At 33.2% G+C, this 27,903-nt stretch overlaps 4 protein-coding genes, 1 non-coding gene and 1 pseudogene across 6 annotated transcripts; 4 read left to right on the top strand and 2 right to left on the bottom strand.

The window, feature by feature from the left end:
• Positions 1-1,685: 1,685 nt before the first annotated feature.
• On the bottom strand, positions 1,686-3,395 carry LOC121225618 (uncharacterized). The gene is made up of 3 exons (XM_041110000.1): positions 2,963-3,395; positions 2,517-2,607; positions 1,686-2,430 (listed from the first exon to the last, which is right to left on the bottom strand). Exons 1-3 carry the CDS (start codon positions 3,070-3,072, stop codon positions 2,194-2,196), a joined length of 438 nt encoding a protein of 145 aa, XP_040965934.1. The 5' UTR covers positions 3,073-3,395; the 3' UTR covers positions 1,686-2,193.
• Positions 3,396-4,734: 1,339 nt separating this feature from the next.
• TRNAR-UCG (transfer RNA arginine (anticodon UCG)) lies at positions 4,735-4,808 on the top strand. The gene has a single exon. It is a non-coding gene; the product is annotated as a tRNA-Arg (tRNA).
• Positions 4,809-6,524: 1,716 nt separating this feature from the next.
• LOC107894243 (cleavage and polyadenylation specificity factor subunit 3-I) lies at positions 6,525-9,741 on the top strand. The gene is made up of 5 exons (XM_016819505.2): positions 6,525-6,957; positions 7,056-7,153; positions 7,257-7,302; positions 7,723-7,872; positions 7,998-9,741. The coding sequence occupies exons 1-5, from the start codon at positions 6,808-6,810 to the stop codon at positions 9,636-9,638; spliced, it is 2,085 nt and encodes a 694-aa protein (XP_016674994.2). The 5' UTR covers positions 6,525-6,807; the 3' UTR covers positions 9,639-9,741.
• A 783-nt stretch (positions 9,742-10,524) lies between these two features.
• On the top strand, positions 10,525-12,190 carry LOC121225470 (magnesium transporter MRS2-4-like; annotated as a pseudogene).
• A 5,612-nt stretch (positions 12,191-17,802) lies between these two features.
• LOC121225619 (uncharacterized protein At4g06598) lies at positions 17,803-22,570 on the top strand. The gene is made up of 5 exons (XM_041110003.1): positions 17,803-18,036; positions 19,392-20,135; positions 20,790-20,865; positions 20,992-21,118; positions 21,864-22,570. Exons 2-5 carry the CDS (start codon positions 19,411-19,413, stop codon positions 22,073-22,075), a joined length of 1,140 nt encoding a protein of 379 aa, XP_040965937.1. The 5' UTR covers positions 17,803-18,036; positions 19,392-19,410; the 3' UTR covers positions 22,076-22,570.
• Positions 22,571-23,467: 897 nt separating this feature from the next.
• Positions 23,468-27,406, bottom strand: LOC107894246 (COBRA-like protein 6). 2 transcript variants are annotated; one of them, XM_041110002.1, is made up of 7 exons: positions 27,031-27,091; positions 26,846-26,925; positions 26,443-26,555; positions 25,144-25,594; positions 24,826-24,979; positions 24,289-24,566; positions 23,468-23,848 (listed from the first exon to the last, which is right to left on the bottom strand). In XM_041110002.1, exons 3-7 carry the CDS (start codon positions 26,452-26,454, stop codon positions 23,559-23,561), a joined length of 1,185 nt encoding a protein of 394 aa, XP_040965936.1. In that variant the 5' UTR covers positions 26,455-26,555; positions 26,846-26,925; positions 27,031-27,091; the 3' UTR covers positions 23,468-23,558. The 2 variants fall into 2 exon arrangements, with proteins under 2 accessions (XP_040965936.1, XP_040965935.1); XM_041110001.1 differs by lacking the exon at positions 26,443-26,555 and having other exon boundaries at positions 27,031-27,406.
• Positions 27,407-27,903: the final 497 nt, after the last annotated feature.

Below are 27,903 nucleotides of genomic sequence, written 5' to 3' on the forward strand. Positions count from 1 at the left end.
CTCTCTTTGTCTCACACATATGCACATCAACAGACGCAATTGTGTGTTCATCTCTTGTTCTCATTATAATTTATTGCTATTGAATGCAGGGAACAATTTCGTTTGGTGTTGGCTTCTTTTTCGTTGTCATCGGATGGCCTATCATTGGCATGGTATTGGAGGTATATGGGTTTATTGTGCTCTTTAGGTTTGAATTTTTCATTCCCTTGATTTAATAAAAATGCTTGGCTTCTATTAATTTTGCTCTTTAGGCATATGGGTTTATTGTACTCTCGGCTATACACACTCCCAACCCTCCGTCAACCACAATACACATTGCATCGCCATTTTTGTATGGACATGTAAGCTGCACGGTCCAGATTATGCTAATTATAGTTGTTTTAATTATGCTTGTGGAATGATTTTCGATATGGTGGTTGGATTTGTTTTGGCAAGTTCTTTTATTTGGTTTCTAGTAGAATTTGGTAGTGAATGGAAGTACATGAGGAATATGAGTCAGCTAATGAAGAAAATACTTATGTCTCTAATCCTGTTACAACAAAAAAAAAATGGAATAGAGAAGGATGTAACAGAGTAGCAGACTTTGATTGAAAGATTTGTCCTGAAAATTGAAAATTTCTGTAAGGGGAGCTCCTCTGACATCTTTGCCTAAAAGGGGGAGAAGTAGCAGCAAATGTTCAAAATGAGGATGGTGATTGTTAATGATTGTTGCTTTATGCTTTGCCAGAGTCGATCTGGTGTAGGAAACGGTAGATACGATAGATGTTGATTTGTTGCTTATCTCGTGTTCTCTTTATGCTACTTTTTGTGGTTTTTGTTGATACTAGATGGGACTTGTGTGGATTATTTGTCATGCTCTATATTTCTTGAAATTACTTTGGAAAGTGTGTGTATGCTTGGTGGACAATGTGATGACCAATCATATTGACAAGGGAAGTGTATGGTCGAGCATGGTTCTATTTCTTAGGGGGAGATATATTCTAGTTTTCGTTGATTTGTTCAGATTGTGTGTTAATTATTTGTTGTTGATCTTGTCAAAATGTCAAAGAGGGAGATTATTAGAACTTTGATTGCTTCTCTTGTTCCATTTCATATTCGAACAACATATAGAATAACAATTTTGTATAGTCAAAGTTTTAGTGTTGGCATGTTTGACTTTTAAATTACATGGCTTTTGCTTTAATTTTATTTAGCAGCAAATGAGGAGGTATGGACGTTGAAGATGGAATTAATGAGATTATCTTTTAGTCTATTGACTTGGCAGTGGTTTTTGGCCAACACTGGCAGTGTTTTTGCAGAGGATACCTATTGTTGGTTGGTTGTTCCAGCAACCATATATTAGATCGGTATGTTTTGTTTCTAAGTTAAGTACTTTTGTTTTTAACTTGTAAACTTCTGCTATACATGCATGCTTCTGAAGTATTATTTTGTTATTTCTTGGTTGGTTGTTTACTTGATTGAATCAGTTTGAACTTTTAACAGCTTCCTAGAATAGCCCTAAATTTTGAAATATGAGCAATGGTCTTTGGTGATCTCAGATTATGAAAGAAAGCCAAAAAGTAATCTAAAACTAAGTTTTTATTGAATATTTTTGACTAGCTGAAAGAAGTTTGGTCTGAAGCCATTTTATTTTGCATTCAACATGTCAGCAACTAAATCAGCATCCATTCTTCTTGCTGCAAGTAGTGCTCGAGAGGCAAAGGGCTTGCTTGAAATGGCAAGAGGAACAGTTTCAGCAACAACAACAACAGCAAAGCTATTTCAGTGAGTTAAGTTGTGGGGTGTTTTCGAGCCAAACCAACCACAGTTTAGCTGAGAAAGTGAGTATGAATTTGCATGTTTTTTTTTTGTTGTTGGCATGTTACTCGGTAATATGGATGGTATTATTACTGATTTGTTTTCTTATTTTATCAGGTCTCTTTCATTAGATAATAATGTTTTAATTATGTTGATTTATATAGGTTGGAAAGGAGAAAATCAGTGAAAGAATGAAGTATCTGCAAGATTTATACCAGGATGTAACAAAATCACAGGCAAAGCTGGTATGCTTGATGAAATCATCAATTATGTTCAATCTCTTTAACGGCAAGTAGAGGTAAAAAATAATGGAGAAAGAACATATGGATTTGTGTATGAACACAAAAATTCTTTTTCATTTCTACTAATTACTTAACTGCTTTAAGATTTTGTCCTCTATGTGAGGACATATTTATTTGTTGTTATTTTCTTAGCTAAGAAGAAGATGAGAACAAGATGAGAAGGAAAAACAGAAACTACTTTGATACAATTCAAACACATATATAGAGTAGAAAAAGAAGAGTTTTGACTTACCAGAGCAAAGTTGACAACAAGATATGAGTCGAAAAATAGAGCTTCTTCGAGTCTGCTGTGAGTGTCAATTGAAGAGCAGGAGTTGAAGAGCAGGGTTTTCTGCAGATTCGGGAAGATATTAATCTAATTTTCAAGGATAAAATGGTAAAATAATAAATAAAAGTAAGGGTGTTTTTGTCTGTTACAGTGCAACAGCTTAAGAAATTCATCCACTGCTGCTGATTCCTCCAGCTGAAAATCAGCTGACCAGTGTGGTAGGAAAGAAATCTCACTGCACTGATAGTCCAAACAAACAACGCTGCAGTGAGTTTGGTAGCAAATTTTTATTATAAACGCACCTCACTAGCGGTAAAATTGAAACCAAAGGGCCCTAAGTCTAACTCATAATTCCTCCATTGTCAAAATTAAGCTTTTCCTTTTACAGGAAATTTGACCTTTTGATGAAATGTCAAACTGTTTGAACTAACAGTGCATAGAAAAGTGGTTCCAATTCCAACTCACCAATTCATAGTGACACCTTTGAACATTGTTGATGGAGTTGCGTGTATATCATGGTATAGCTTACAGAAAATATAAAGAAATGAAACCCAAAATACTTTGTAGCCAACAAATACTGCTGAATGCTTCATACCAGTAATCAGGGGAAGCAAAGAGGATGCTATCAGCCACCAAAATCCTCTGCCTGAAAGCCTCAACAACAGGCGGATACTTCCCATCAACTTCGAGATCGGTGTTGAGCATAGGAATCGGTGAAATGCCTAATTAATCAATCTGAATCCCATCAATTTCTACCTTAGCTCCATTGCTGAAACAAAAAACCCAAATCAACATTTTTCCCAGAAACTAAAAAAGAACATTCCTTTAGACGTCAATAGTGTGAAGGGGAACAAAAAAAAAAAAACCCAAAAGCAGAAACAAAAACAAAAACCCAAACAAGGTAAGCCTTCATCGTAAGAGCCATCCCTTAAAGACCCACAAAGAGCAGCCACTTTGATCACTGGTTTCGCTGCTGCTATGGCTTCCATTGCACTCTAATTTTGAGGAGTTAAACTTAAAAAATTAGGACTAAATAAAAGTTAAAAAGGTTAAATTTGTTTTTATACCGATTTTTTAATTATCACGTCACCCTCCTGGCAAACAATTAACGGCACTTAACGGAAATGGACAAAAAAAACAAACAATCTTGAATAGTTAGGTAATCAAATTTTAAAAAAATAGTTTGGTGACTTGTGGTGTAGTTTACCCTAAAAATAAATACTATAAATAATGAAATATATGGTTTGAAATAATTAATAATATATTAAATATGTACGATATTTAAATAAAAAATAGATTAAATCATGTATAAGATAAAATTTAAGCACATAAATACATTATATTAAGAATATTAAATATATTACAATTATTTATCAGAGTGCTGTCATCAATTGTGAGTTAGTGTCAGTAAATAACATATTAAAATAAATCTTTAGTTTAATGGTAAAGTGAATGCTTTATTAATGTTAATAGCATAGATTTAAATTCAACCGCATGCAATTTTTTTTATTGTTTTTGAAAAAGTAAACAGATCAAAATACTTTTGAATAATATAACTTGTTTTAAACACGGAATGATATTTTCGTAATTTCACTGAATGAGTTGGTGTCCAATTCACTCGTGATACCAACTCAATAAGAGATTTTATTAATAGAATAGATGGTAAATGAGGCTTTGACCGATGGAAAAGTACAAATGTTGAAAATTATATAGGTTTTAGTTCAAATCCTATTGTATTTGTGTGTGTGTCTCTTTCTCTATATATATTGGTTGATAACAGAGCATCCATCATCGGTAGCAGTGATTAATCATTTCGTCATAGATGCTTTTGAATAGGTAAATGATTGGCCATAAAATATAGTCCGCTTTTGGTTATACATACATTTTTTTAATTATTGTTGACGTTTTTTCACAATAATTATGATGATAATAATGATGGGGAAAATATCAATTCAAATTGACTGCATTCAAAAAAGATGTTACAGTATGGATTGAAATTATAAATTCTTCTATTTTCAGCTATTAAATAATAGTTAAGTACTTAAAAAACCTGTTATTCCATTTCTATGGGTGGGGTCGAACTCATAACCTCATGATTAAAATTATACTTAAAATAATATAACTTATTAAATAAAATAAAATTATTTTTTGCCATCCAATTATAAATTAATTTCTAATTAACTTATGGCACCAATTGGATGTAGTGTTTAATATAAGGTGTAGATGTATGTATATTTAGACATAAAATAGAAATAGCATAACATCTTTTATGCATTTACATATGTAGACGTTCTTGCACGAGAGATAAATAATATTAGAATTTTAAAAAGTATAAAAGCTTTTACTCTAACCGCTCCTCTCAACTAAGACCGCATAGCGCAGTGGATTAGCGCGTCTGACTTCGGATCAGAAGGTCGTGGGTTCGACTCCCACTGTGGTCGTTTGATTGCTTTTTATTTATTCTTATTTTACTGCCTCTATGATGCTAAAATTTGAGCTACTTTAATTTTACTTAATTTAGCCCCTTTATTTATGGATAGTAGTAAAATATTATAAAAGTACAGAGTTTCGAAGAAAAACATTAGAGTTAAATTATAGGTAAAAAAATTAAGGCTCCATTTTAGAAAATATTTTCTATTTTTATTTAGAATATAGTTTTCGTTTTTTTAAAATTAAAACATACATTTGTTAAATGAAAATGAAATTTTATTTTTGAAATGAAAATATGAAAACATATTTGATACGTATTTTTTCAAAACAAAAACTTAAGAAATAATTACTAAATAATAATCAAAATAATTTTTTTAGATGAATAACAATATAACTTATATAATAAAATTAATTTAAATAAACATAAGTGATAAATAAAAAATAAAAAAAATATTTTAATAAAAATAAAATTTTCATTACAATAAAAAAAGTTTTTGTAGGTCTATATAGGATCAAATTGTAATAAGCAATTTGACATTTAAAGGCAATTTGAAAAGAAAAGGCTCGTATATTAATCTCTTACAAGAAATGTTCTTACGTTGACATGGATATGATCCAATAAAAGACCTTTGTTTTTAATTAAGATTGGTTAAATCGGATTAGATTTGTACCATTCGGAAAAAAAAAATTGTACCAGTTGACTTGAAAATCAGTACAAATTAGATTTGATCATGGATTGGATCGGGCTGGGTCAATGCAAAATTTTATATTGTTTCTAGGTTCAGGCTCAGTCTCATCTGCTCGTATTAAATTTTTTATATTATTATTTTATATAAAATTAAATTTTAAAAAATATAATAATCAATACACTGAAAACATTAAAATAAATGTTTCTCACAAATTGAAAATATATCAAAAAAATCTTTATACTTAAATAACACTTTGAAGTTGTAACTTAACAAGCAAATGCCTCTAAAATAATAGCACAATTAATAATAAAACAAGGGTTATGCAATATCCAAATAATAACAACCAAATAATAACAACATAATAGTAAAACTGCAACAAGACGATATCAAAATGGCAACAAACAATAGTAAACAACAATGAAAAAATTTTAGGCAAGCCGAGCCCTTGCCAATAATATTACATGAGGCCTAACCTGTTTAGAAAAAAGGCTTTATTTTTTTTGTCCAAGCCTATTTATTAAACATGTATTTTTGCTCAAACATTTTCACTTTTCAGGCGGACTTTTAGGTTTGGACAGGTGGCCTGACCCATGATCATGTCTAATATAAACTAGTTGAACTGGAAAAAAGCGATTAAATCAAAAATTTTGAATAATTTTTATTTTTTTTGTTTTTGATGATTTATTTAATTGAACCAAACAAATCAGTTAGATTCACTAATCAATGGCTTCATTGATTCGATCATCGGTCTAGTTCTAAAAAAAATGTTTTTAACTATTCAATTCTCCAAAATATTTTTTAGTGAAAATAATAAAAACAATTTTATTTTGTGTTAATTTTTTTAACATATTTTCATTTTTTAAAACAACTTTTAAATTCTCAACTAACATATTTTCGTTAGTATTTTTCATTAAAAAAAACACACGAAAAATCACATTTAAAATTTAAAACTAAACGCATCATGAATCTCGAATATCATAAAAGTATAGGGACTAAAAAAGAATTAGACCTATTGTTTTCTCTCGGTTTTAATCCAATGGCTCAAATCTAGGGCTTGAGCTTGGGCTTTAATTTCCAATATTGTCTGCAAACGTTATCTGGTTCACTTCCAGGAATCGGATTTTAGGGTTTTAGAGATCTGAGAATTTGCAAGCTCTGCCATTTTTTTTCCTTTCGAGCTTTGTAATTAAACAAAGTCGTTCCTTCTGGTGTGGAATTATAGAAATTTTGCTTCTCCAATCTATTTAGGGTCTAGTTTTCAGCTAAAATTTCTTAGCGAAACCCTCTCTTCGAGAGCAGTTTCCATTTTATTGAGGAAAAAATGGCTTCAACAGGGCAGCCACCGTCACTTAAAAGAAGAGATGCGCCATTAACAAAAGAAGGAGATCAGCTTACTATTACCCCTTTAGGCGCTGGCAATGAAGTTGGTCGTTCTTGCGTTTACATGACTTACAAAAGCAAAACTGTACTGGTATGCTTACTAAATATTCCTTATATTTATTGTTTTCTTTTACTACTGGATTTGGTTAGTTACTAATTTGAGTTTTTTTTTTCAATTTTAAATGATAGTTTGATTGTGGAATTCATCCTGCTTACTCGGGTATGGCTGCCTTGCCGTATTTCGATGAGATTGATCCTTCAACTATTGATGTCCTTCTTATTACCCAGTATGGCCTTCTTTCCCTTTATTTTGTCTTCTTTAATCCTTCAAATTTGTTGCTGGGTAGATTTTAACTGTTATATTTCAAATTGCTTTTGGCATTTGTGCAGCTTTCACTTGGATCATGCTGCCTCCCTACCTTATTTTCTAGAGAAGGTTTGTTTCTTTCAGAGTGAATTATCGTCTAAGTACATTATTTGTTTAGGAGGATAGTGTGAAATCCGATATTCTAATTATTATCCACAGCGACTTCGAAGTGAATGTGTGTATTAAGCCTTGGATATCCATTATTCGAATCTGTAGTTTTGCACATATACGAACCCTATATCTGACTTTACTTTTCAAAATTTTTATTTGACCAAAAAAAGTTATACTTACTAAATCCAGATATTTAGCGGGTTTGAATATCCTCTGAATAATTAAATTAATTAGGTTTCAAATTCGATAGTTATGCTCAGGTTTAATATGGATGGATGATACAGCATGTTCGAATTTGTAGAAATTATAGATATTTGTCCTACTGCCATCCTTAATTTGGTCTTGTTTAAGAACTAATGGGTTCGTATTTTTGACCAGACCACATTCAGAGGTCGAGTTTTTATGACTCATGCAACAAAAGCTATCTATAAGCTCCTTTTGACTGATTATGTAAAAGTGAGCAAAGTTTCGGTTGAAGACATGTTATTTGATGAACAAGACATTGGTCGCTCCATGGATAAAATTGAGGTATATATATTCTTGGTTTTCCGTTTCTTCTAATGTTTATTGTCCACCTGTTCTGGTGTAGTCAGATTTGCTTCTTCGAATTAACTGATTGAGAACAATGTGTTGTATTTTGTGCTTGACTGCAGGTTATTGATTTCCACCAAACCGTGGAAGTAAATGGCATTAAGTTCTGGTGCTATACTGCTGGGCATGTTCTTGGTGCTGCTATGTTCATGGTTGACATTGCCGGTGTTCGAGTCCTCTACACTGGAGACTATTCTCGTGAAGAAGATCGTCATCTCCGTGCTGCTGAGCTGCCACAGTTCTCTCCTGATATATGTGTGATTGAATCCACTTATGGTGTCCAGCTTCATCAACCACGACACATTCGGGAGAAGCGGTTTACTGATGTTATCCATTCTACTGTTTCTCAAGGTGGTCGTGTTCTAATTCCAGCGTTTGCCCTTGGTCGTGCCCAGGAACTTCTGTTGATCCTTGATGAGTATTGGTCTAGCCACCCTGAGCTTCATAACGTTCCAATATATTATGCTTCCCCACTTGCAAAAAAGTGTATGGCTGTTTATCAAACATACATACTTTCCATGAATGAGAGAATCCGTACCCAGTTTGCGAACTCAAACCCCTTCAAGTTCAAGCACATTTCTCCATTAAATAGCATTGAGGAATTTAGTGATGTAGGTCCATCTGTTGTAATGGCAAGTCCAGGTAGTCTTCAGAGCGGGCTGTCACGCCAACTCTTTGACAAGTGGTGTTCTGAGAAGAAAAATTCTTGTGTTATTCCTGGTTATGTCGTTGAAGGGACTCCTGCAAAAACGATTATTAATGAACCGAAGGAAGTGACTCTCATGAATGGTCTCATGGCTCCTTTGAACATGCAGGTTCATTACATTTCATTCTCGGCCCATGCAGACTATGCACAAACGAGTACATTCTTGAAAGAGCTCATGCCTCCCAACATAATTCTTGTTCACGGAGAAGCAAACGAGATGGGAAGGCTTAAACAGAAGCTTATCACTGAGTTCACTGATGGCAACACCAAAATCATTACCCCTAAGAATTGTCAGTCTGTTGAGATGTATTTTAGCTCCGAGAAAATGGCTAAAACAATCGGAAGGTTGGCTGAAAAGACCCCAGACGTAGGTGAAACTGTTAGTGGTGTTCTGGTAAAGAAAGGTTTCACATATCAGATAATGGCTCCCGATGATCTCCACATCTTCTCACAGCTTTCAACCGCAAACATCACTCAGAGGATCACTATCCCATTCACTGGCGCCTTTGGTGTGATAAAGCATCGACTCGAGCAGATATACGAGAGTGTGGAATCTTCAACAGATGAAGAGTCTGGGGTTCCAACATTGCGAGTGCATGATAGTGTGACTGTGAAGCAGGATTCAGATAGGCACATCTCATTGCATTGGACATCGGATCCCATAAGTGACATGGTGTCAGATTCCATCGTGGCATTGGTTCTGAACATCAGCCGGGAGATCCCTAAGGTAGTAGTGGAATCTGAGGCCATAAAAACGGAAGAAGAAAACGGGAAGAAGGCGGAAAAGGTTATTCATGCACTCCTGGTTTCACTGTTTGGGGATGTGAAATTAGGAGAAAATGGAAAGCTTATGGTAAGTGTTGATGGGAATGTGGCTCATCTTGATAAACAGAGTGGGGATGTTGAGAGTGAAAATGAAGGTCTAAAGGAGAGAGTAAAAACAGCTTTTCGACGAATTCAAAGTGCAGTAAAACCAATCCCTCTCTCATCATCATAGTTCCTTTACCCCCTGTTTTACTTATTCTTCTTTTAAATGTGCTCGACTTTGAGGATGAATTTTGGATTTGCCAATTGCATGATGAAGTTATGTTGGTTGCTTATTACCAAGCGGTAATTCCTTGTTTGTACAGCTTAGCAGTTAGCACTGAAGCATGTCGTCATCATCTTTTACTCTAATATTTTGATATTGGTAAGATTCATTGATTTCTGCCATTTATGTGAAACAAAGGGTAAATCTATTATAAGGATAAAGCAACATTTTAATATTTAGTCCTTTAATTTCGACTCTTGAAATGTTTTTGTTTACGTTAATCTCATATTTTGTTTTTTTTTTTAAATTTGGATTTCTTGAAAATTTAAAAATTATTATATAAAATCCTAAAAATAAGAAATATTAAAAATTTATGAAGAAAATATATTTAAAAAATGGAAAATTTTTAAGTAATGACTTTGACACAATCTTAAGGTGCAACGTGTTACGAAATCTAAATTATCCAAATTTAAAGATTAAAAATAAAAAAAAAAGCACTACAAAGTTTCTGATTAATGTTAAAAAGTTCAAAGATCATATTTGAGATTAAATGTTACTTTTATCTTTTATTGTTGTACTTTTTATTTTTTTCAGTTTTTGTTTGTATTAAATTATAAAATAAAATTTTAAAATTTAAAATGTGCTTTTGTATATTTAAAATTTAGCCCTCTACTTTTATTTTTTAAATCTAAAAATTCAGGGGAAGTTGTTACCAACATTATTTTTACGCCTCATAGTTCCTACTTAAACTAATATAACACCTGAAGCATATAAGATTTTCATAGTTTCCAATCTGTTTTTTTTTTTTTTACCTTGATCTATTTCATGATCTTGATATATGTATCAAACGATTATGAGTACCGGATGCTTTATTTAATCAGCATTATCTTGAAACAGTTAAGAAATTTTCTGAGATTCTTTTGCATCTTTTCCAGCCAGGGAGAAGGCCATGGTTTTCAATTTAGAGTTTATGAAGACTATAGTTACAGCTGAAGAACTACTTGTACTGGATCCTCTCCAACAGGAAGTTCTTCAATTTGTGGATCAACTAAGACTACAACTTCCTCGTTAAAGTGATTCTAAGATGCAAGGAGTGAGCACAGTGGATGTTAGTGATAGTGAACTGCACGTTTTAGCTAGTGAACAGTTGTTACCTGTTCCCGAAGTGCTTCCATTTGAGTTTCAGGTTCTGGAGATAGCGTTAGAGGTTGTCTGCTCATTTCTGGACAAAAATGTCGCGGATCTTGAGAGGGATGCTTACCCTGCGTTGGATGAACTGGCAAGAAATGTCAGCACCAAGAATCTTGAGCATGTACGGAGTTTGAAAAGCAGTCTCACTCACATGCTTGCACATGTACAAAAGGTATTTCTTGTGCCCATTGTTCTTTTTTTCAAAATTCAACACCATAGTTGTTGCTCATAAGGACTAAGAAAAGTACTCCTTATCTCAATTCAGAGCACTTGTTTGTGTGTGTGTGTGAGAAGGGAACCAATTACACGAGAGTTGGAATGATGAATATAACTTCTCAAGGCATCTGATGGAATCTCCAGTATTTGCTATATACAATTTCACAACGAAAACATATATATGATTCTTCAAGGATGTAACTTATTTATGTACATTCACACACGTGCCAGATTATTTTTTGCGAACAATTGATGAGGACCTGTTTAATGTCAGGTGAGGGATGAAATCGAACATCTTCTGAATGACAATGGAGATATGGCACATTTGTATTTGACAATAAAGAGGATCCAAAATCAGCAATCAGAGGCTGTGTCGAGTGATGCATTTTCAAATAGCATCGCTATTAATCCGCCCCAATTGCGTCAGCTTGTTTCAAATAGGAGCAGAAGTTTGAGCAGCCACTTTTTTGACGACCACAATGTCGAGGATTTGGAGATGTTGCTCGAGGCTTATTTCATGCAATTGGATGGAATTCGTAACAAGATATTATTGGTGAGTAATTCATCTTTACCATGTACGATGGGTGCATCTGGTTTCACCTCCTTTGACTTGGTTCAAAGTACCATTTCCTTCTTCCGATTTGCAGGTTCGCGAATATATTGGCGATACAGAAGACTATGTCAATATCCAACTCGACAGCCAGCAAAATGGAACTCATTCAACTTCAATTGACATTGACCATAGCATCGTTTGCTATAAGTATTGAAACTTTGGTAGCAGGGTGGATGGGTAGGAACATCCCTTGTGCATTGTACCAAAAGAATGGGATATTTGAAATCTTTTCTGGAGGTCTTACATTGGGCTGTTTGTTGATTTTCCTACTTGTCCTAGAATATGCCAGATGGACGAAGCTGATTGACGCTTAAAGTTATCCTCATCATCAAACAATCTAGGTCTATTAGCTTACTTATGGACCCCAGCAATGGGGTGCCATTTGAGTATATGGTGATTATAAAGTGCAACTTATACAAAATTTTATTTTATATTTTTGGTTCCTTTTGTAACACCCCTTACTCGTATGCAACACTAGAATAGGGTAGAGGCATTACCAGAACACATACACTTGTAAAAAAATTTAACCGAGTTATAAAATTTCATCTAAATTAAAATTTTTAAAATTATTAGCATGCTTTTATAACTCTTCACAATATATCCTCAAAATATTATAATCATAATAAATAGGGCCTACGAGACCCGATATATACTCATGCAATTCAATGCTTCATTTCCATTTCATTCAATTCGCAATTTCTTATGCTCACAATTTAAATCATATCACTAGCAATTTCCATTTAATTCACGTACAATTCAATGTCATTAAGTTCAATACTAATACGTATTTACCATTTAACTCAACGTATATCGATTATATCATTCATTAACACATTTATGAAATTCTCAATTTTGCAATAAAAATATCACTCTAGCTTAAATAACAATATCAATTCAACTCATCATCCCCTTTTTCGTCATTTTACCCTTCAAGTATGAATTTATTATTTCATTACCTTTCCACACCCGTTCCTATGCATATTACACAAAACATAAACATATCAATACAATGCATAACTTATAAGTTTAACGTGGCATAATTGAGCCACAACTTGACCAAAGCCTAAGCATGTACACCACATTTCATCTTCACTTTAACTCATTTTAATCCCGTTGAACATTCGGAATATACACGGATACGTAGAGAATTAGCACATAAGTGCCACACTGATATGTAGCCGAAGCTACCACTGATATGAAGCCGTAGCTACCACTGAAATGTAGCCAAAGTTACCACTGATATGTAGCCATAGTTACCACTGAAATTTAGCCGAAGTTGCCATTGATCAATAACACTGGAAATGTCCACGGCCTGCTCACACAAGATGTCAGGTGTCCGCAACACATGCTAGATCACCCAACACTCGAGACTCACTGTAACACTGGTCTCTAGTGACATGTCACTTGTATCCACCTCTATTCCTAAGTTCAACCGGGAATTTACACTTAACACTTTATTTTAAATACTTTATCACTTAAATAATTCATGAATAATTTTCCTTCCACATTCAATATTAATTCACATATCAAATATAATTCACAATTTATAAAAATATAATTATTATTTACACGTAACTTACCGACATGTGTTAATTCATAAACCATTCATGACATTACTTCATGCCAAATCATATACCCAATATACTATGCACACATACTATGAAACTTTATTTTCGCACATGAACTTAAACCATGACCAATAATGCACAAATATAAGCATCATTTCTATTTCATCATTTATCAATTATAATCGAGCATATGACCAATTATATATGACTCATTCATATATTTTTCCAGTTTTCCTCCTCCTCCTCTCCATTCCACATCTTTAATATGTATAACAAATTTAAACAACATTATCCATTCTTTTACTATTTTTCCTGTATGTAGATTCAAGTTGTCTGTCTGAGTCAAATTACTAATTTATTTATATCTTAAGCTACAGAGCTCCAAATTAAGATCCGTTAATTTTACTCGAAACTAGACTCACATATCTTCTTACCATAAAATTTTCATAATTTTTGGCTTATCCAATAAGTACAGTTTATTCTTTAAAGTCACCCCTGTTTCACTGCTCAACATCTGTGACCTCTCTTCACTAAAAATGAATTATCTCATTGTAAAAAATTCAGATGATATTTCCATTTGTTTCTTTTGAAAATATACTCATTCAGGATTCTAAACATATAAATTTTAGCCCATAATTATTTTTTTTCAATTTTTTATGATTTTTCAAAGTCAAAACAGGGGAACCCGAAATCATTCTGACTTTGTCTTTCAAAATTTATTATATCTCATAATTTACAACTCCATTACTTACACCGTTTCTTCTATGGGAAACTAGACTCAATAATCTTTAATTTCATATTTTATTCATTCTCTAATTCTATTCCCACAGTTTTTGGTGATTTTTCAAAGTTAAACTACTGCTGCTGTCCAAAACTATTTTAGTGCAAAATGTTAATTTCCATTTTTCCCCAAATTTCACAGTTCATACAATTCAGTCCTTGCTCAATTAACCCCTCAATTAAGCTAATTTTTCTCAATTAGTACTTTACCTAGACATTATAAGTTATTCATAACTATTGAAATTCAGAATTTCCTCATAAAACCCTAACTTCAAACTCTTTTATTGTTAAGTCCCAAGCATTCACTTTCTATTCAATTCTTTCAATAAAATCAGCATATAAACAATTTAAAGCTCTAATTCCATGCTAAATCATCTTATACTTCCAGCACATATTCATAGCAACTTTCAACTTCTTTCATAGAATCAAAAACTAATGAATTCAACAAGTGGGCCTAGTTGTAAAAGTCACAAAAACACCAAAATTTCAAGAAATAATCAAGAATTGAACTTACTTGCAGTAAAAATATGAAAAACCAGCTTAAAGAAACCCTTCTATGGTGTTTTAGCTGATGGGAATGCAGAAAAATAAAGAGAAATCTAGACAATTCCACTTTGATCCTAGCTTTATTAAGTAATTTTGCAATATTCTAATTTTGCCCTTAATTCTTCTTACTTTACTGCTGATTTCATGCCTTTGCCGTCCAGCCCAAATAGACATTGGGTCTATTTTCTTTTTAAGCCCTCTTCCTTTTATCATTTAAGCTATTTAATTATTTTCCGTAATTTTGTATTTGTTACAATTTAGTCTTTTTTGTTCAATTAATTATCGAAACTTTAAAATTTCTTAACGAAACTTTAATACTAAATTTTTAACACTCCATAATAAAAAATATTTATGGCTCAGTTTAAAATCTCCAAGGTCTCAATACCTTGTTTTTTTATTCTAATTATTTTAATATTTATTTTTAGTGCACTATTCACTATTTCAAAAATTTTCTTAACTTCACATTTAACTTATACTCACTAAATTAATAATATTTTCTACTTATTTGTCGGATTTAGTGATCTCGAATCGCCGTTTCGACACCCCTAAAAATTCAGGCCATTACATTTTTCCTCGTCGGATTTGTGGTCTCGAAACCACTGTTCCGACTAGACCCAAAATCGGGCTGTTACACCTTTACTTCCTGTTAGATATGTAATTGTAAGATATCAATTTTGCTTCTTGACAGCTACCTTACATCAATTCTGATTTCCTACTGAATGAGAAACCATGTTTTATGCATAAACAAAATAGTTTCCAACTGCTAAGTTTTCTTTTCCATTGGAGTTGTGCTTTAGGGTTACGTGTTTTTTTCCTGATATGGCTTAATCCTTCATAGCTAATGATGTTTGAATTGGATTGATTGGATCAAGAACCGTACGGGTTATCAGTCTAAAGAATGACATTAAATTGGTTGGATTAGAAATCGATATGGATTAATTGAACCGTTTTTTAAATATAATTTTTAAATCGAAACGGTCAAATCAATGAATCGAAAGTTTGATCTGTTTAGCTTAGAGCTTAAGTTCTAATGCACCAAGGTCAATATTGTTTTTTGGAATTTTATCCCAAAATAAAATCAGTATTCAACAATTTGGTTGTAGTGAGATATTTTAAGGTTAAAACTTAAAAGTACTGTGTGCTTTCAAAGTTCGTCAACAAACCTTGTAGGGTAAGCATATACCTATATGTTTTTTTTTTCTGCATTAGAAAATCATTGCATATGATTGCTCCCAACATTCTTGCTTTTATAGTTGTTTGATAGCTCACCCTCTCCCTGTTTCTTTGACAATTTATGTGAATTTAATTGCTATAATCTTAGGGTTGTTGAACCAAAACTGTTTATTACTCTTATTATTATAAACTTGATTTGAGGTTGTGTTAGATGCCGATAATGTGATCAAAATCTGTCGTGAATTAAGTAAATAATTTTAATTTTTTATTTGAAATTCCTAATAACAATTTTAGTTTTTTTTTGTCAAAAATTGTCGTAAATATATTCATGTAATTATATTAAATTAATAATAAAATCATTATAATCATTGTGATGTGGTGGTTGCTCACCTCATCCTTTAATCATATGGTTGGAGGTTTGGTCCCGTTCCATTTTATAACCAATCGTTTATCTTTTCAAAAAACATTCGTAACGAGAAAATTAATCATTAATAATGTCAATAACAAAACTATATATATATATAAAGACGTGGACAATTAAACTACACTTTTTATGTGTAGGAATTAAATATCAGATTTGATGAATTAAAAATGATTGTGTTTAGAGATACCCCATTTTGCATCAAGTTTTAAATCTACATAGCTTAGGTAGCTTTTCCAGTTACATTAAAATATTGAATGCATCTAGAAGAAGCTTGTTGAGATGTGATTATAAAGCATGGTAATCAATGACATCAATAAACATTTAGTCTTTAAATATTTTTAAATTATAAAAGAAATTGGTAACAAACATCTTAAAAGCATAATTAAGATTAATAAAATAAAAAAAATATTATGTTATAAATAACATGTGGGGTGGAGGATATTGGTCACCAAAATTTTTAAATATGTGTAATGTTGGATAATATATAGAAAAGAAAAGTAACACCAAATTTTTGGAGAAGTCAGATCCCTTCTTATCTTCCTATATGAATAACATGCTGGCCTTGCAACTTGCAATTTGCAACTTGTTGTAATAAAATGGTCTTTATTTTGTACTTTATATATATATATGTTTGTGGAAATATCAATGAAAGGAACAAAAGAGAAAAAAACAAACTTTCATTGTACAAATTAATTTTTTTTATGTATAAATTTAATTTATTTATTGAATAATCTTATTATAAGTTCTGATTATATCTGTTATTTTTGACACAATGTTTAGAACTACCCATAGTCTCTCCCCAACTTATAAATACGAGAATAATACGCTTCAGCACAGTTAAACCCATGTCCTCCTGCATTGATTAAGCTAAGACTCAATGGATACTTTTATTTAAATTTTAGATTTAAATATTTTTATGGAAATAATTATACTTCCATGTATTACCTGTTATATGAATTATGCCTATAGTTGTAACTATAAACTTCTTCAAAACACAGAAAATTGTACAATGCAATGAAATTGGACTAGTAATGGTAGGTAGGACCACATTAAAAGATAGTTCAAAATCTTTATGTTTTCACCCCCTTTATTTTGGAATCGATGTTCAAAACCCTTATAATTTTATAATTCAAGTGTTTATGGGTAGAGTCAGATTGGGTTTAAGTTGAATCTATATAGAATGTAAGTCAGGTTAAGCTCGGATCTTGAATGTTAGAATTCAAGTTTGGCTTATAATTTAAACAATTTTAATCTTTTTAGTCAAGCTCATTTTTAAAATCTTATATTTTTGTCTAAGTCTTAATCCCTCCTTAACTCTTATATAAAAAGCTAATACGTGTCAGCACACTCGTTTTCTTACACTAACAATAATACCAATGACAATCGATCTACGTTCATTCGGTGAATTGAAATGAGTTAAATAAAGCAAAATAATAGTTTCAATGCATAAATAGCAATTACCATATCATCCTAATACTAAGTCTTAGAAACGGGGAGCAAGGGCAAAAAATCAGAATTAGCATGGGTAGATTACGATATTTGAAAATTAGAGGGTTGAAAGGTGAAATATATATTTCTAACTTTTCTCCTCCATATTTATTAAAATTGCTCAATCCAGTCCCTGATTCGTGATTCCCACTTCCAGCTTTCAACGCAGAGAGAGAGAGAAAGAGAAATATAAATAGAATAGAAAGAGAAAGAGAAAGAGAAAGAGAAAGGCAGAGGGTTCATAATAAGGGGAACCGAAAACTGGAAAAGAAAACGAAAAAGGCAAACCCTAGGAAATTCTTAGCTTCCGATTTTGATTCATTGAAGATTTACATTTCGAGATCTTAATTCTTCAGTAACCCAAAGGTAAGCTTTAATTTTTTTTCTTTATAAACTACAAATTTAACAAAATATTTTTTGTTTGTTTTTGTTTTCAATCTGTTTTTAAATCTTTTGAATATATATATATATCTCAAGTCAATTTGAATGCATTTTCATTTCTCACATTGTGTAACATTTCCTTCTTTTTTTTTTACACTGAATAAAGAATATCTAATCTTCAATGCTTAGTTTTTTATTTTTAAAATTTCATGAGCTGCATTTTAGTTTCTATTTATTTTAGATTTTTTAGGCTCCTTTTGGTTGCTAAGGAAATGTGGAAAATAATAAGAACTCATGGTTTTAAGTATTCTATACTTTGTTTAGCTTAGGCGCTGTTTTATTTGTTAATTAATTCATTTATTATTATCCAGAACAAAATTTCATTAGGATTTTGAACCTTTTTTCCAGTTTGTGAAGAAATACTATAAATAATGCTAGAATCATTGTTATAAGTTAATTGAATCTGTCAATTTTGACAGATTTTGCTTTGCATTTTTTCCCTTTTTCGTTGGATGAAATTGAAGAGTGTCATTACAGTAATGAGTTAAGTTATTTAGATGTCGTTGTGAGGATAGTCATAAACTCTTGATCTATTTCCTGTATGCATGATATGTGCTGCTATTTCATTCCGGACTGAACACTTGCTTTACTAGTCTACATATGCGAAGTGAATGGTTTTCGAGCATGATATGTGCACGGTTACATTGGATAGGTTTTCTTGCTTGACAGAGATTGGGAAACACTCTTTCGAGACATTGTGTTTTGTATAGTATTTTATTTTTAGACATTCTTTTATTCACAGTTTCGATTAAAATGATCAAAATACAGATCTTCATGAGAGATGTTGTGTAATGTCTTAATCTTCTAACTTCTACCTACAAAACCAAAGCAGAGTTCTTGTAACTGTAGTTTTTTTTCCCCTTAATTCTTTGGTTTAACCTGTACCTGAAGATTTAGCAATTGGAACTAGGGATAAAATTGATGTTGATATAATGTGTAAAGTCATGTTCAAATACATGATTCCTGAGCTTTATTTTATCTTTTCTGTGATCTTTCCATTTGGATATGGATAATTCCCAGAATGTCTACTTGTTATGTAATGCTGTGTACCAGACGAAAATTTTTATTATTAGATGACTGTCTGCTATGTGACAATAGGTTTGATGCATGATACACTCTATTGTTTTTCTGATGTCCTTTGTTGAACGGAGGGCTTATTGTCTCTTGGTTTGAGAACTGAAATCGACACCTCAACTCTTTTTTCTAGCATTTTATCTTTTGCCTTTGTTCTTATCCTAATGTATCCATTTCATGATCTGTCTCTCCTATGCTCCATACAGGAACTGGTTGTTCTTGGCTATGGCGAATTCCAAGGGGTCAACTAACATAAGAAATTTGATGTTTTCTGGCAAGCATGCCTTACTTCCTCCTAAAAGTCCATTTCCTACAGTGGCCTCAACATATAATGATAGTGCCCCCAACAATGTAATTGGATCAAAAGCGATTCAAAAACCTAGAGAAGGAAGTACATACCACCAGCGCACTTCCTCTGAAAGCCTTCTGATAGAGGAACAACCTTCTTGGCTTGATGATCTCCTTAATGAGCCAGAGACTCCTGTGCGCAGAGGAGGTCATCGACGCTCATCAAGTGACTCTTTTGCATATATTGATGTATCTAATGGTCCTAGCCTAGATTATACAGCACAGGATGAGTATGGATATAAAAATATGATTTCTGGACTTTCTTGGGCGTCTCAGGACTTTGATCACCACAATTGCAAAGATGGTCGGCTTAACTCTTTCCATGCTGATGTGAACTTAGTAAAGCAAAAGCATAGGGCATGGGATTCATCTTTGAATGTTGTGACTCATCCAAGTGGGCTTCCTTCTCTTAGAGAAAACACATTTGTTCAGAGTTTAGGATCATGTGCACCACAAGAACTAGAGCGAGCACAATCAACAGCAAATGGAAAACAAGATTCAACTAAATCTGTCCCTATTGATGCAAAAGCTTCTTCTGAGAAAAAAGATAATTCTCATGCCAAGTCTTCTGCATCTGACAGTGACACGAAAAGAGCCAAGCAGTAAGTTGCCTGTTTCTGTTGTTCCACAAATGGGTGTAGTAATACTGTAGTAACATATTGTGCTCTTCTGGTTGTGAGGCCTGCTATGTTTTAAAAAAAAAACAAAAAAAAAATTTGTTGCTTGTGCTTGCATCAAAATCTCAGACTGTTGTCAATATCTTTTAAAAGTTACAGTTTATGACTTATGAGCTCAAGGAATACTGGTAGTTACTTGTAATGCTGCTAATGTTGTTTGTGATTACTTTTGCCTATAATGATGAAATTGATAAGGAGCTAGTAAGTTAATTTCCAATGGGAGTTATAAATGATTCTAGGATATGGATCTGCAGGTTCACTAGGAATGATTGTATGATTGGATGTTTTTTGCAGTTGCATTCACTCTGTAGTTGTTTTGCATTTTTGGCCTTGTACCTTGGGTTCTTTGCTAGAATATGTTTTCTTTTGTTCTCAGTGGAATCATCTATCACATTCATTCTATCCTTTTCTTTTTGTGCCTGGTGTTCAACTTGATATATCTTTTATTAATAACTAGTGACTTTGATTTACTTTTGCTGTATGATTCTTGAAGCTTTTATCAAAATACTTAGTTAATATACTGATGCCTATGTTGGTAGAAATTGTTTAATTATGGTACTTTGTTATTGTCTATTGCAGGCAGTTTGCTCAACGCTCAAGAGTGCGTAAACTTCAGTACATAGCTGAGCTGGAAAGAAATGTACAAGCTTTGCAGGCAAGAGTTAGTCAAAACTGAAGTTTTTTTTTTTAATCATATACTTACATTTGAAATTGACTTGAAGTTATGAATCAGTATACGCCATATAATAATGAAGTGTTAATTGTGTTTCTTATTTTCTAGGCTGAAGGATCTGAAGTTTCAGCTGAGCTTGAATTTCTCAACCAACAGAATCTTATTCTTAGCATGGAGAACAAAGCTCTTACGCAACGTTTAGAGAGTTTAGCTCAAGAGCAGGCTATCAAATACCGTAAGTGCCTAAAGCATGACCTCTAAGGCTCTGATTAAATGTTATTTTCCTGCAGTACATATTGCATTTCACCTTTTTTTTTGCTTTCCCCTACCATCTAATTATTTGTATGAGCTGTACTAATTGGCATCTTGAGGGATGATAAACCAGATAGGTTTCTGTATTCCACAAGCTGCTAATGAATATGCTTCAAAAGGAAACAACAATACAGGCAGTAGAAACTTTGACCAACAGAATTACCGAATAGTTGGTCTGAGATAGTTTGGGCATGAGTGGCTTGATAAACTAAGATTTGCTACTAAATTCTAGAACGATTTGGGAGAAGGAAGAAGATATAAGAAGAAATTTGTATTAGAGATCACAGGTTTCGTTGGTCGTGATTTAGTTTATTACACTATTAAGGGATATAAATGTCTTCTTGTGCTTTGTATGGGAGGAGTAAGGTATGTCTTGACTCATGAGTGACCGACTTTCACTTGTTTTACCTATCATGTTAGGAGGGAAAATATAGGGTGTCCGTGGTCCATGTTTTAATCTTTTTGTTTGGAAAAGTGATTTCCCCCTTTCTTGGGAGGCACAGGCTCCCTTGACAATGCATTGGATCTTCCAGAAGCATGAATTATTATGAGGGCCAATGTGTCTAAGAGGCCATCATTGATTTGTTTGTGATGAACATTAGTTATTTTATTTGGTTAAAACAAAGTTTTATAGAAGGAAAACTAAATCATGCAATCATTGTGCTCAGTTGAGCAGGAAGTATTGGAGAGGGAGATCGGTAGGCTACGAGTCTTGTACCAGCAGCAACAAAATCAACAGCAACCGCAACAAAAGCAGCAATCATCTAGCCATCGACGCTCTAGCAGTAGAGATCTTGATTCCCAATTTGCAAACCTCTCTGTGAAGGAGAAAGATACTAGTTCCAGCCATGACACCGTCACCGGTCCACTCCGCATTTAAACATCTAATTTAGCCAGAGCTTTTTGTGCTAATACTTCAACCGGCGCTGCCATGCTGACCAAATTTGTTGTTTCCATTTTTGCGGGATAAAGCCAAGTTCATCTGGTCTTGGTTCCCTCCCTCTGCCTGATCTCCTCTTTATTTTCCGTCATATCTTACCCTTATTATTTTCCTTTCAGCCAATTAAATCTTCTTGTGCACCTGGTAGTCATTGCCGAAAATTCAATTTCTGGCACATGATTCACCTGAGGTGGTAAACATGAAGAACAGGTTCCCCTTCCTGTCTGTTCATCAGTGGTTATTGTGGTTTTGAAATTTTATCTGCTCCATTTTTCCTCCATTTTGAGTATCCACCCAGTGGATCCCACCTTATAGTGCAGAGATCTTTAGGCTGTTTAGAGGTGCATTATATATAAAATGCATAGTGGCAGGAAATTATTTCTTGTAAAATGTTTTAAATCAAATCTCTGTCATATTTCTGGGTTCTGTTGGTTATAATTATTTGCCTGGTATTGCCCCTCAGCTTGAAGATATTTGGTGTTTACAGGTTTGCAATCAAGGAGCTGCCCTGGTAACATATAACTCCAAGAGTAGTTTCAACTACTCTATTTGTTTTTTACTAACTTGAGCTTACTTTTAATATGATTGTCATTACCAACCTTACTAGAACGCAAATTCCTAGACAGACAGCTCATTTACGTTTCAGCTGACTCAATGTGACTAAAGCAGTTAATTCCGGACAGGCAGGACAGAAATTGGATTGTTTAAGAAAAAGAGGAACAGCCAATGTTATTTGCTCAGTTACTTTTGGATGGTAGGGTTAAGCATGTGAGTTGAAAGCGAAGCTTATGTGAAAGAAAGATGCTATTGCATTCCAGGCTGGCCAGTGGTCACCCTTGCCCTACAACCATTATTGAGCTGTAAGGATGTTAACCCACGATCAAGCCCTTCTGCAAATTGCATGCTAGTTGTCATTTATATACAAGAATCCGAGAAAGATGTTAGTTGTCTGTATGTTGCTCAGATTCTTCCTTTTCCTTGAACAGTCATATCCGCCTATCCGGATATGGAGATATGATCTTTAAGTACATGAAATTTAAAAAAAAAAAAAGTAATTATACCCGTGTTTAATACATACTTATATTGGACACACTCGAATCCAATGCAAACCAGGTTGGTTTTGCGTTCAAGTGTTTTTTTTTTTTTGGATTAAGGTAATTTAGCTTTCGGTCATGTGTTTAAGGCTCGGGTTCCTTCAAGTCATTTGAATTTAGTCTCGGGTTAGGTTCGTGTTAGCCTAGCCAAAATTTCAGATTCTGACCAAAATTTACAAGCCTAAACCACAATCTTTCTAGCATTCACAATCAAGAGACAGAGTTCCAAACCGGGTAGGAACGTTTTCAAGTTCTTTTCACCTTTACTTTATAGCAAGTCTCAATGGAACAAAGAAGAGTGGTTTTTGTACAATTAGGAACTTGAATACTCACTGCTCAGCACATGATATTAGCAGCCACAAAGAGAAAAGGATGGTAGAAAAGCTCAATTGGGCACCAAGTTGTGCAATATTAGGCAGCCTGGGGTACTGATCAGGAGGGGACATAACGCATTCATCGCCATTGAAAAGAATCCTTCTAGGGAAACCCCATCCTTCTCTGAAAGTGAACATATCTGGATCTTTGAGTAGCAACATTTCTGTTTGAACATTTCCACTTTCACCTTCCTGCAGCAGCATGTCATTGTAATACTCAATCCCCCAAAATATCCCTGTATCATCTGCAATTTAGATGCATCAAATGTTATGTAGGGTTAATATATAATTTGATCCTCAAGCTATTAACATTTTGTCACGCTGGGACCAAAAAGCAAAAAAGTTAGTATTTAGTCAAGTTCATCTCAAGTTTTAGTCGTTTTCAGTTTGGTTTATATGGATTTGGGGCTCAAGGTTTGGGAAATTTCAAGTTTGGGCTATCTTGGGTTAATTTTGGATTCAAATGGTTGACCTTTTATAGTTAAAACAAATTTGGCCGAGTTAGGGTTCAAATTGGTCAAGCTAGATTTTTGAATTCGGGTCACAAATTACCAGTCTAAATACTAGCAATATAGGGCTAATTTATGCATTAACCCTACATTATTGTATTACTAAAATTTTCCAATCCACAAATAAGTGGCATGGCATCAGCTGGATGACTGAATGGGCCTTCTATATAACTTACTGATCTGGCCATATTGGTTAAGTGGTTCATAGTTGAAGCTGAAAACTTGTATCAAGCTTTTCAAGTTGGGGTGCAATGCCACCAAGTTCCACTGGCTGTAATTCTTCAAGATATTCAGATTATTCACAGTTATCTTCACCCTCCAATAGTGTGTGTAACTTTGTTTCACATGCCAATGAACTCGAATTGGGCACATATGCTGCGAGCACCTCACTAAAGATGGTGACTCCCGGTTCGAATCTTTTATTTGTTGCAACAACGACGGTGTTTCTCCAAATCTGTTCAAAAGTAGTCAGAACCAATGCAATTATAAGTATTCTTATGCAGCTTTAAGAAGAAATGTCCTCAAAGTTCGACAAAAATGCCAAGCCAAGTATGCATGCATGTTATGTATGTATGATTAAAGGAGGATTTACTTTAAACATTTTGCTCCAGCGAATCCTTATGCAGCCAATGTCCTCAAAATTCGACTATCATGCAATGCCAAACATGCATGTGTGTATGTACATATGTATGCATGATGAAAGGAGGATTTACTTTACACATTTTGCTCCAGGTAATCCTTGGCAGCTGCAGCTGCACTTTGGACAAGGAACAATGGTGCTATTGTAGAATGCAGATAAGGATACACAGCACTTTGGAGAAGTAGATGCCAAAAATTGTGAGTACATACATGTCACATTCCATGTCCCTGCAATATATATACACATACATATTTATAGCAAGTTCAGTTCAGTCCAAGAAAAAAAAAGAGCCAAAACAACCATATAAACAGTAATGATTAATGTTAATGGTGAAAATATCAACATCGATTAAGCAATGGAAAGGGTTATGTATAATCTGGGAAGAACATACCAAGAGCTTGTGTCCACCGACGACCTCCATCCGAACTATACTTACTTGGTGCAACCTGAACCGGTTTCGCACAGGTATATCCCGGAACTCCGATAGTGAAATTTTCCGGCATATGGAAGCCGGATTCATCGGTAGCGGCACTGGTACTCATCTGAAAGACGGCACCGAACTTAGATGGGTCTTGGATCATGGATGATAAGATGCCTCCTTTGCAACAATTAGTAGTTTGCATGTTATATGGGGCTCCAGGTAAAAGGTCAACAATGAAAGGGCTTTTTTCACAACAATGAGGCAATTGGCCACCTTTGAACCTTGAGCAGTTGCCTTGCTCAGTAGCTTCAGCTCCTTGCATGGCCCAAATCACCTCATCACCGGTCCAATCCCATCCCATTTTCCACCCTGGCTGCTCTATGTGGCGGTATAGTTGGAAATTAAGTATTGATACCTTCACCTGCAAATTTAACACCAATTAATGGGTGGTGATAGCATTAATCCTTTATCTCTTGTTCAATGTCTATGCTTGGAGATATATATATACACTTTGCAAAGTGCACTTTTTTATGTGTAGTTTTAAGTTCAAATGAGTTGAAATATATTGGTGAGTGAAGAAATCTTAGGAACCCAAAGAAAGTGCACTTTTTTTAAAAAAATTCACTATTTTAAATATAAAATATTTGTTTGTTATTATAAAAAACATAATTAAATAAAAAATTAGAATTCAATTTATTTCAAAAATTGCAATTTTTTAACTTGTACCCTAACCCCAATTGAGCTTAGTATGCTTCTTTTTCAAAAAAGACTTCCCCAGTCCATTTTAATTTTGATTTCGAAATTGATCAAATTGGTCTCTCTAAAAAAAAATTAGAGCAATATAATCTCCATCAATTTCGAAAGTGAACAACTAAAGACAGTTAATCATGACGTTAATGCCTTTCGTTAATTGTACACAATTTTGATTAGTATAATAACAAATTTAACCTTCGATGTTTACATATTTTGCTATTTTGGCTTTAATTCTAAAAATTTCAATAAATTCAGCCTCAACATTTACATAAATGTTGCAAGATAATTTTTTTAAATTAGGACCAAAATGACAAAATATGTAAACATCAAAAACCAAATTTGCTACTATACCAATCAAAATTATGTACAATTGATAGAAGACATTAATGCCATGATTAATTGTCTTTAATTGCTCACTTTCGAAATTGACAGGGATTAAATTGCTCCAAAATTTTTTTTGAGAGGGACCAATTTGCTCAATTTTGAAATGGAGAGGGACTGGAGAGGTTTTTTTACCTTCTTTTTCATACAATGACAATATTACCCCCTTTGAGTGATGACGTATAGGGCAGCGATTGGATAAACAAGCCACCAGTTTGTGGACCCAATTGTCCCCCAAAACTCAAGCCCTGACAAACAAATGTACATTCTTCTTACAACTAAAAAAAAAGGGAAAAAAAAAAGGACAGCGCAGTGAACACTAAACATGCATTGGACTGTAACATAACAGCTCTTCGAACTTCACAGTTCAAACTTTAGAAGACATATATCATATTTTTTTCACTGTTTCATTCAAAACCCAACAAAATAAAAAAAATAAAAAAAATAAAAACTGAAATTTTTAATGGAAATTAAAAATGAAATCTGACATATATAGGAATATTGCAAAGAATTAATTGCTTGAGAATGAGAAACTTACATCATTAGAGCCAGGATTTGATTGCAACAGATCCCATTTGATTGTTATGTTTCCATGAGGATCCAAAGGATCATATCCATCTGCATTTTTAATCAAAAATATAAAAAAAATTAAACCCAGAAAATAAAAAAAAGGGGCAAAAGAGAATCAATTATATAAGAATATATATATATATACAGACTCACATGAGGGTGAAACTGAGCTCAACAGAAAGAAGATGATGAAAGATGAGATAACATCAAATGATCTTTGAACAACAAAGTAAAAAGGGTTGATTTTCATAACTCCCATTCTTCAACAAAATAAATTGTTTCTTTTTCTTTTTTTTGGGGGGTTTAAATTGTCACTAAAAAAATCACTAAAAAATGGGTTTTTTTTCTTCTTCTTGTTTTGGTGTTTAAATGTGAGTGGCAAAAAAACAAACAGGAAAAAAAGAGAAGATTAGAGAAGTGTTTTTCATTTGGTTTGACTGTTTAACCCTATTTGAGTGACTCTCAGCAAATAAGGTTTTCTTTTTTCTTTTTTTCTATAAAAATAAAAAATAAAATAGAGAAATAAATTGTAATTAATGCAGTGATAAAGGTTCTTCTCGGATTTGCCAAATTTGGGTGCAAAGAATGCGTCTATTTCTACTTTTATGATCTGTTCAACATTCAGATTTGATCCTTCACGTGTATTCTACATCCTCAATCCTCACATTTTCTGTTTTTTATTATTATTTAACTATGTTATTATAGGTTTTGATAATATCGGTTTTTTTTATTATAGGATGTCTAGAATGATCAATTACTCTCTTTTTAATTTATAAATAGAAAGATAACACGTTTCAATATATTTAAATTTAATAGGTGTAACAGTACCACGTATTATTATAACTTTGATCAAAATTCAGTAGGTGGACAAGAGTGTGTTTATATATGTATGGATATAACATTTTATTTAGGGCCAATTGAGCTTATTCCAGTTTTTGAGTCACCTTCAATGTTGGGCCATTGTTGTATCTTCTTTGGGTTTTTATTTTTAAAAGCAAGTAGGTCCAACCCTAAATTCTACTTTCA

The sequence above is a fragment of the Gossypium hirsutum genome, chromosome D13 (genome assembly GCF_007990345.1).
Source record: "Gossypium hirsutum isolate 1008001.06 chromosome D13, Gossypium_hirsutum_v2.1, whole genome shotgun sequence".
NCBI classification, from domain to species: domain Eukaryota; kingdom Viridiplantae; phylum Streptophyta; class Magnoliopsida; order Malvales; family Malvaceae; genus Gossypium; species Gossypium hirsutum.